The sequence below is a fragment of the Salmo salar genome, chromosome ssa05, assembly GCF_905237065.1.
Source record: "Salmo salar chromosome ssa05, Ssal_v3.1, whole genome shotgun sequence".
Lineage (NCBI taxonomy): Eukaryota > Metazoa > Chordata > Actinopteri > Salmoniformes > Salmonidae > Salmo > Salmo salar.
Window position 1 is genome coordinate 53,629,257 of NC_059446.1, and position 10,415 is coordinate 53,639,671.

The 10,415-nt window shown below is 40.4% G+C and overlaps 1 protein-coding gene across 1 annotated transcript; it reads left to right on the plus strand.

The window, feature by feature from the left end:
- The first annotated feature begins 8,469 nt into the window (after positions 1-8,469).
- On the plus strand, positions 8,470-9,773 carry LOC106605177 (uncharacterized). Its single transcript, XM_014200559.2, has 3 exons — positions 8,470-8,577; positions 8,652-8,710; positions 8,810-9,773. The coding sequence occupies exons 1-3, from the start codon at positions 8,480-8,482 to the stop codon at positions 9,367-9,369; spliced, it is 717 nt and encodes a 238-aa protein (XP_014056034.1). The 5' UTR covers positions 8,470-8,479; the 3' UTR covers positions 9,370-9,773.
- Positions 9,774-10,415: the final 642 nt, after the last annotated feature.

Genomic DNA, 10,415 nt, shown 5'->3' on the forward strand with positions numbered 1-10,415 from the left:
TCTACTTATCCCATTCTTTCATTTTGTGTGGTTGTTGTGTTTTAGTTGACACACCTGTGTGATGTGTCTGATATACATGAATACAAATGTCTTTACTCTGGACATGAGACTTGCATTTATTTTAGACCTTTTGAATCATAAGCTCTACAGTGGCATGCGAAAGTATTCACCCCCCTTGGCATTTCTCCTATTTTGTTGCCTTACAACCTGGAATTAAAATTGAATTTTTGAGGGTTGGTGTCACGTCCTGACCAGTATAAGGGGTACTTTGTTATTGTAGTTTGGTCAGGACGTGGCAGGGGGTGTTTGTTTAGAGTGTTTCGTGGTTTGTTGGGCTATGTTCATATTTTAAGAGGGGTGTTTGTTTAGAGTGTTTCGGGGTTTGTTGGGCTATGTTCTTTGTTAGTCTATTTCTATGTGATGTTTATTGGGTGGACCTTCAATTGGAAGCAGCTGCTCCTCGTTGCTTCTAATTGAAGGTCCTATTTAAGAGAGGTGTTTTTCTATGAGATTTTGTGGGTAGTTGTTCCTTGTTTAGTGTTTGTTGCACCTGACAGGACTGTTTTGTTCTTTTTTTGTATACGTATTTAGTTGTTTCTCCCTTTTCAAAATAAAAAGATGAGTATACATATTCCCGCTGCGTTTTGGTCCAATCCATACGAGAACCGTGACAGTTGGTATCATTTGATTTACATAACATGCCTACCACTTTGAAGATGCAAAATATGTTTTATTGTGAGACAAACAAGAAATAAGACAAAAAAACTGAAAACTTAAGCGTGTATAACTATTCACCCCCCCAAAGTCAATACTTTGTAGAGCCACCTTTTGCAGCAATTACAGCTGCAAGTCTCTTGGGGTATGTCTCTATAAGCTTGGCACATCTAGCCACTGGGATTTTTGCCCATTCTTCAAGGCAAAACTGCTCCAGCTCCTTCAAGTTGGATGGGCTCTGCTGGTGTACAGCAATCTTTAAGTCATATCACAGATTCTCAATTGGATTGAGGTCTGGGCTTTGTCTAGCCATTCCAAGACATGTAAATGTTTCCCCTTAAACCACTCAAGTGTTGCTTTAGCAGTATGCTTAGGGTCATTGTCCCAGTCTCAAATCAATGAAAGACTAAAACAGGTTTCCCTCAAGAATTTCCCTGTATTTAGCGCCATCCATCATTCCTTCAATTCTGACCAGTTTCACAGTCCCTGCCAATGAAAAACATCCCCATGATGTTCTCGGGGTGATGAGAGGCGTTGGGTTTGCGCCAGACATAGCGTTTTCCTTGACAGCCAAAAAGCTCAATTTTAGTCTCATCTGACCAGAGTACCTTCTTCCATATGTATTCACCCCCTGTATTCATATGTATTCACCCCTTGAATACATATGCTTTTCTGTTTCTAATTTCTTTGAATTGTTTTAAACAAGTAATCTTTTTCATTTCACTTCACCAATTTGGACTATTTTGTGTATGTCCATTACATGAAATTCAAATAAAAATCTATTTAAATTGCAGGTTGGATGGCAAAATAGGAAAAACGGGGATGAATATTTTACAAGGCACTGTAACTGTATTTGTCTTGATGTTTAAGTTACCACTGAATTTGGTAAAAATGTGTAGATCAATGTAACAAATATGCTGTGAAAAAGCTATTGTTTTGCAATCTTACAATTGAAAAACTGAAAAAGAACTTTATGGCATTTGGTCATCCCCAAAATGTGTTAATTGAATCCTTGATAGATCCATCCTTCCTTAGTGAACGGTCTGCGGATAGCTAACAACATGGTGGCAGGTTTTTTATGTGCTACTCTAGAGTTCCATAGCCCAGCAGACTCAACTGGGGATAGGGGGATGGACACATGTTAGTTTTTATTAAGACTACAAGGAGGAGAGAGCATGAGTTATGGAGTGAGTACAGTAAAACTAACCATTGGCCCTGGATAATATGCTAGCATCACACAGGCAGACAGCCATAGTGAAGGACGTTTACATAGTACTATTAAGTATACTGTTATGAGAGGAGCTTACTTCTCTTGTCACGGATCCTTCCGGAACTTTCATCACGCACACTTGTCCCCTATTCCCACTGATTAGTATTTGTATATATGTGCCCTTTGGTTTCCATGGTCTTGCCGATTATTATTACTATGTCTGTTGGGGCGTGTGAGTGGATCACGCAGATGATTACGGCTCTCGTCTCGTGTGTTAATCATTGCGCGCATGTATTTATTCAAGGTACTCCTCGCTCTTTTGTTTGGGTTTCAACCCTGTGTTTTGTGTAAGTGTTTGTTTGGTCTTCGTCCCCGTGCCTTTACACGGCACGCCGTAATTTGGGATGAATAAAAAAATCTATTACGCATTCCTGCGCCTGTCTCCCGACCCATTTATACCAACGTGACATCTCTTTTTCTCTGGAGAGATTGCAGGTAGTTGGTCAAAAGGCTCTGGAGGTCCTTGGAATGTTCTGTCTCTTTAGCACCAGGAGAGAGAAGGATAGAGGTAGTGAGTGTGCTTGAAAGGGAGAGAGTCCTCAGGAGTACACAGGTGTATGTTGCATAGGGCTTCTCCACTCCTTATATGAGTGGTGTTAGCTCTTGAAATAGTATCATGCAATGTAAAGGAAAATATTATTAAATGTCTTACTGATGTCCTGCCTTAGAGTGTGGTTGCATCTATCTCCACCAGACTCCAATAAATCTGATTACAAACCTGCAGATTAACAAAAGAAAATGGTAGCCTACCTGTATTTAGGATTCATGTACCAGTTAGCTTAATTCATGATTCTTGTGTGTAAATGACAACAGTAGTGAATAGAGATGATACAAAAATACGTGTGCCATTTTGTAATAATGGCTATAACAAATTGCATGGGGTCCACGTGAATTTATAGCTCAGCAAGCATTTAAGTTATGGCACCACGTCTAACAATTGCTGCCTCGACCTATGTCATCATGACAACATACTTCTTAATTGACTGTAGTTAGCAGCTAGCTTAGCTAGATGCCTGTGATTGTTGAGGGATAATGTTGCAGTCAAACTGATTCAAAGATGGTGATTAGCTTAGAAAGCTAGCTAGTTAAATGACAATCCTATTAATTATATTAGAAAGTATGCTTCATATCGTTTACGGGTCATGTTTCGGAGGACGCTTGACTCGACCTTCGCCTCCCGAGGCTGTGGGGAGTTGCACCCTTACGAAAAAGAACTATAGCATTCCTGTAAGAAACTGTACATTCTTTAATACCCTTAGTTATCTTATAGTATGCTATGATATATTATTTTGCTATGAAAATACTATAGAATGATTATAGGAGTCTCTATAGTATGTATTTTTGACCTATAATAACTTCAAAATATCCAATAGTATAAATATTATACAGTATCTCTATAGTATTCTTATGAATTTAAATAGCGTTCCTGTATTATTTTCTATAATATTCCCCTGAAGTTATTGAAAGCATTCCTATAGGCTATTCCTTTCGGGTTTGCAATAGTATTCTAATTGAGGAGATTGTAACAACTGTCTGAAGAAATGGACCAAGGCGCAGCGGGAATGTGGATACTCAGTTTTTTAATAAACACAAGTAAAGCATCCACAGGGAAAAACAATAAACTCTACTCACGATGACAGGACCAGTTTTGCAGGCACACAACACACAGTGCAAAAACAACTACCCACAAAGACAAACACACCCTATTATATAGGACTCCCAATCAAAGGCAACTCAACACACCTGCCTTCAATTGGGAGTCCCATCCCAATTAACTATACATAGAAAACGAACCTAGAACCTATACCCACAACTAACTAACTAAACATAGAAATACATAAACACAGAGCAGTGCCCAAAACCCCCGGAATACATAAATAAAACGACCTACTACCTACACCACCACCCCAAACCATATAAAACAAATACCCTCTGTCACATCCTGACCAACTCCAACAACAAATAACCCTTAACTGGTCAGGACGTGACAGAGATGAAAATTATCCAATGAAAAACATTTCCTGCAAGCAAAAAAAGAAAGCCAACCAATATTTATTTTATATGCCAACATGGGTATAGCCAGGTTACTTGGAGTGCTGCGTCAGATGACCTGGCCTCCACAATCACCTGACCTCAACCCAATCGAGATGGTTTGGGATGAGTTGGACCGCTGAGTGAAGGAAAAGCAGCCAACAAGTGGCCAGCATATGTGGGAAACATGGCCTTTAACATTTTGAAAGAATCCATGTGTCCTGGCTAAATTCCCAATCTGGCCTTCATACCATCATGGCCACGTAATCATCCCCAGTTTACAATTGTCTCATTCATCCCCCTCCTCTCCCCTGTAACTATTCTCCGGGTCGTTGCTGTAAATGAGAACGTCTTCTCAGTCAACTTACCTGGTAATATAAGGTTTAATTAAATAAAATATAATAAATGTTACACAGAACAAAAATATACCCAAATGATCTAACCTGGACTTAAGATAATAGATTGTACATCATTTTGACAGATGAGTTCATTTGAGTTGTTACATAACCTCATAACATTTACCAATATTCAGTAGCATGCTGTAGCCGTGCATCTAGAGAATTATCCTGATAACATTTTCTTAGGCGGCAGTAATACAGCAAAGAACATAACACACCGTTGTTGATTTATGATTATTTGTTTATATGCCACTTGCTTGAGTCTCATGCCCTCTGTATGGACCAGCCATAACTAATTAGTCCCTGAATGCAAAGTCATGCTGAGGGAGGGTGGAGGAGGATGGGGGAAGGTAGGACAGTGCAGATGTGGAATTCACAGCATCTAAATTTGGCCTGACAGGTGACTGCATCTCTGCTGCACCCCGGCTCATTGGGGGGGGGTATTTGTATTTGTTTTGGGATATCATTGGCGATATTTGACGACAACTTTTCTTCCCTAATTGGGACAGAATATAAAGGAGCCATCACATTGTCACTGTTAATTATCACTGTGTGTTGTCGCTTTGCCGTGTCTCAACACCGTTCTTCGCCTCAACTCATTTGGAGAGTACAGGGATGACGACAGATAGTGTCCCGACAGTCATTGTTCAGTCGGTTTAGAGACGAGAAGGGTAGAAAATAAGATTTCCAAATTAATTGTTGTGCGAGACTCTGCTGGCCCAATATCTTGCTTTTCACTTTAATGAATGTTGTTTGAGCACAGGATGAATTGGATGACTTGGTAATGTGGTAGTGCAAAAACAAAATAGATTATTGGCTCGCTCTCTCTTGCTCTCTCTTATTTTGCCACCATTCCTCTCTCCAATACCATCTATTTCATTCTATCTCTATTCATCTTCCCCTCCCTCTATTCTCCCTCCCTCCTTCTGCTGATTGAAATTCATGCTGTGGGCTAGCTTCAGCCCTAGAGCCTCCAAGAGCCTGGTGTCTGGTGACCATACCGTCAGGCAGCAAAGGTAGTGGGAGGAGGAGGAGGAGAAGGAGGAGGAGGAGGAGGAGGGAAAAATGTGAAGACGAATTCAAGAGAGCCTATCCTACCTCTGAAATGAAGATGGTGACCACACCGACAGGCACCTCAGGTAGTGGGATGAAGAGGAAGAGGAGGGGGGAGGAGGAACAGAATGAGGATGAGGATGGGGCGAAGATGTGAATACAAGTTCAAGATTCAGGCTACCCTGCCTCTGAAACAAGAGGGTAATAATGAGTCATCAGCCAGAAGGCCAGTGGTTACGTGGAGTTGCCAAGAGCAGTAAGGGGGGGGACTAGGCTAGGCAATGTTAGAACTCCAATACTTCCTCAGGCCTTCTACCTCAGTGGGCAGCAATGGAGTGAGCAAGGCAAAACAATTTACACACACACACACAAATCCACTGCAAAAGACACGCCTGGGCAAATATTGTTTACTGATTCGGGGATTTGGGCTTAAGAGGGCAATGTTCAGCAATTCAATCTACACAGTAAACAGTCATAATTGGATTGTGTGCTTATGGGCTTTGATGTGTTTCAAACCTCGGAGGACAGCATATTATAAGGCCTAAATGATTTTCATACATATTAACATGGGTTTAGGAAAATTAGCCGAAAACAAACCTCTGGTAGAGAGTTGTAATTATTTGTCTAATTGTGAGTTTAATGTTTTACTTGGTGCCCTGTACAATCCAGTTACAGTCCTTTATTTTTTTTATTTCCATAATAGATGTGGTTGGTTGTCGACTGGTGGTTAACCAGAGAAGTGTGGGTCTAAGTGTCTTCCAGGGCCAATCCTGTGGAGATGACATCGAATACCCCCGGCTAGCCACAAATTGGTCCCCAGAGGCGAGACAGAGGCCAGGGGGGCTAGAGTGAGGGGACCAGCTTCGACCCTCCACGGCTGACACTGTACCCCCGAAGGCCTCAGCCAAGCTCAGGCAGGAATGTCGGTGAAATAAGCCCCCTCACTATACCTCCACTTGGGATATGAATTGTGTTAACACAGTCCACCAATCACAGGCTTGAGGGAAAGAAGGGAAAGAAGTCTGAAGGTGAAACAATTTAACTCTTTTTTTTTTCTTGTCCTTCACAAATATACTTACATTAGAAGTTGGTTTGGGCTATACTTTTGGACACACATTTATTTATCCTTTATTTAACCAGGCAAGTTCATTAAGAACAAGTAATTTAAAGGGATACTTCAGGATTTTGTCAATGAAACCCTTTATCTATCTACTTCCCTAGAGTCAGATGAACTCACGGATACCATTTTTGTCTCTGCATCCAGTATGAACGAAATTAGAGGTAGTTTCGCAAGCCAATGCTAACTAGCAGTAGCGCAATGGTTGGACGTTTATGGTATCTACTTGCATGCTAGCAGTTACTATAGACTTCCAGTCATTGTGCTAATGCTAGTTTGCAATTGTGCAAACGCTAGTAAGAAACTTCCTTAAACTGCACGCAGAGACATAAAAATGGTATACACAAGTGCATCTGACTGGGGAAGTAGATAAAGGGCTTATTTGCCAAAATCCTGAACTATCTGTTGAAGAACATATGCTTATTAACACAGAGCGATGTAGGTACCGTCGATCTAACCTATGACAATGTAAATATGTTTTCTGATTATAAAGGAACAATACTGTAGGCTGCCCTTGGTCCCTCCAAAGGTTGCACCATTACATTTGGCTACATTACTTCCCCAGTGACACCCCGGCCAGGAGAAATGTGAGCTCCTTGACTCAGTAAGCGTTCACATCCTTGGTTTCACATCACCTTCAATTTGAATTCCATTACCTGCAGTGCCACTTTTCAAATAATGGTAAGCCCTATTAATTACCAAAGTATGGGTCCAGGGTAAAGGTGAAAGTGCAATTACCGAATTAAATCAAGCCGCCATTTAGCTTGTCAGTCCTGACAGAAATAATTTGGGTGAATTATTAAATGCCTCTGCTGGTCTCCTTAGCTTTAACCTCAGACATCCCCACACTGCACGAGTCAAAGCAAAGTATTTTTTCCCTTTAATGAAATAAAATTATTAATCATGTTGTTTTTTCTCATACTAGCTTGATAGTCTTCCAAAGTCTCTGAAGTAACCCCAAAACAAGGCTTTAATGTGACTCCTATTTGAAACAATGTATTTTTACTGACATGCTGTTACCAAATATATCTTGCAAGAAGGGGGGGCATCTGTCGTTCATTTCATCTAAGGCAATTATGTGTTTTTAAGTCTAATATTTCCAAATTGCAAATTGTTATCATGATTTTCTGTCCATTTAATTGAAAAATGCAATTACTGCATCTACACAACGTACTACCATAGGAAGCAGTGCCATGGTAACAAAGAAATGGGAGAAATTGTGTATATTTGGGAATTATTGTGCGCACCTATGATTACTCAACTTTTTACCTCATTCTTATCAATTTTAATATGAAAGTCAGGGCCCGTATTCACATTATTCACTATGAAATAAAAAGCAAAACTGATCCTAGTTCAGCTGAGACGCTTTGGCTGTGTTTAGACAGGCAGCCCAATTCTTATATTTTGTTCCACTAATTGTTATTTTGACCAATCAGATCAGCTCTGAAAAAGATCTTATGTGAAAAGAGCTGATGTGATTGGTCAAAAGACCAATTAGTGGGAAAAATATCAGAATTGGGCTGCCTGTGTAAACACAGCCATAGTCTGTAATAATGATCATTTTTATCTGATTATTTTTATCATTTTTTTCCCATCTACCTAAAGATTGTAATCTTCCACATTCAAAAGACCTATTCAATCCATGCTTTAGAGTTTACTTGCATGCAACAAAAATGGACGGTTAAACCCCATATATAGAACATTGTTTAATATTGATGGGTTAAACCACCACAATACTGCCACTGAGCAGACATTTCTATCTAATCAGCTGGTGTAATGAAGCAATTTGCCTAATGGTTGAGTAAATTAAATGTTTGGGTTTGGTTTCCATGACAACCAGCTGTCCGTAATTAGTTAATCAAGACAGGCAAGGGTTGAGGCTCAGAGTGGCTACATATGTCAAGAGTTTGCAAGGTACTTGAATCATTTGGTCATCAGGTAGCTTGTGTCCATACCACTGAAACAATGCATCGAGCTCTGCCCATATATCTAAGGTAAAACTTGTGGCTCTTTAAAAATGTTTATCTTATTAGATCTTGTATTTGTATTGAATTTCTTTCTCTTGCAGTGTCTTTTTGATTAGCTCTGTCTTTGCTGGAGGTTCCTGGTGTGCCAACACAGCAAGAGGTACTCTGTGTGTGTCCTAAATGTTGTTGCTTAATGCCATATTTTGGCTTAAGATATGTACACTAACATTTCTGTTTTGTTGCTGACTTTTCACTTTAGCCCGAGCAGCTGCCCTGGGTTTGGACCTCCCTAGGACCCAGTTTGTCCCTTACCATTTTCGACCAACACGCCATAGAAGTTTTGATCCCATCATAACCCACTATGAAAATAATTATGGCCCCAAAGAGGCTGAGTTTGAGCCTATCCTTCCACACAACGGTAAAATTCAAGGGGATGGATATCCAAGTGACTGGGCCTATGGACAAGTCTTCCCCAGAGGCTTTCAACCCAAACCGTCTACACTAAACCATCACGGTTCTGATCCCAGTTTGGCTGACTCCTCTGTCAGCCATTCTGTCTACACTCCCAGGGGACAATTTGTTAGCAGCTACAAGCCCAACTTTGAACAGGTCAAGAATTCTGTGCCTCGACCAAATGTAATGGTAGCCCCTAGTCAGTTTGCGTACTCAGAGAACGTGGACAATCGAGGCTACTATAATCCTGTTGTAGTTCAGCCTGTCGCCAGCAGACGTAGAACAGCCCAGAGTGTCGTTTCACGACCCCAGAGCAGAGGTGCTGTACCCTATGGAAAAAGTATCCTGTGGTCCTGGCCACAGTAGAGGCTTTTCCTCTAAATCTGCTCCACCATCCCAGAGTGGACTTATCAGCCCCCGACCTAAGAAAATTCTGTTCCCAAGCCATGGTGCTGTCTATTCGTGATCAAAGAACTGAAATATGAAGCAGTTTGATGAAGTGTCAGAAAAAAAAATGGGATCCGGTTGGTTAAGATCCTAACGGACAAACTTTCCTTTGCGAACTACCTTTGTCTGAGGAGCCAACAATTTGGCTCATTGGTGAGCAAATCGGTGATCTTATGTACTTTTTAAGGGCAAAACATGTAAGCTGTGTTTGTATTCCAGTACATTTACTTATCCATGATATCACTGTTCTGAATCACTATTTGGTTATGGCTCTTCACCCACTGTCTAGTGTTTTATCCTTCAAATAAAATGTCCATTATGTTCTGAGATGAGTTTTTTTTTATTACTAGGAACAAATCAACTGATAGACCAAGTAAAGACTAACAATTTGCTACATTTATAGAATTTTGGTTTAAGGCAAGTTATCCAGCAGTAAGTGACGCACCAGAAGTGTAGTTTAAAATATACACTTTGAACAGAAATAAGATGTCCTTGTGATAAATTGTTCAGTTTGCTTGTTGACCAACTTTTGATCACCTTAAGTGATTGTGTCCCTGTAAACCAATAGACACTCAACCAGAGGTTGTATCCAATCTAAATACCTACACCAAAGATGGTGGCTAAATTAAGATGGTTCACTCAAGCTGTTTAAAAATAAAATATTCCTCTAAGTGGGTGTTCCCTCTCTCGGGGGAGCATGCTTTCCTCTGTGAGCTTACAGTTTCTCCATATTAGAGCCCCACAGTGGAGGTGGCATAATACCCATGTATATCTCTCTCGGACAAGGTGACTTTTAACAATATATTCGTCTCTATTTACTTATTCGACAATGCTAATTCGCATCTAAGTAGACATCATGCAAAACTACAAATCCCTGCAAGCTCATGCACGTCATCTCTAGCTGACATCTTTGCTAACAGCTATTGTGTCAATTTAAAACTTGCACAAGACAGTTCATAGAATTG

Excerpts from the sequence above, each read along its gene's own strand:
- LOC106605177 (XM_014200559.2), top strand. The coding sequence starts at position 8,480 with ATGTCAAGAGTTTGCAAGGTACTTGAATCATTTGGTCATCAGGTAGCT. Across the intron at positions 8,578-8,651 it reads GCTCTGCCCATATATCTAAG|TGTCTTTTTGATTAGCTCTG; the intron begins GTAAAACTTGTG and ends TTTCTCTTGCAG. Across the intron at positions 8,711-8,809 it reads GTGTGCCAACACAGCAAGAG|CCCGAGCAGCTGCCCTGGGT; the intron begins GTACTCTGTGTG and ends TTTTCACTTTAG.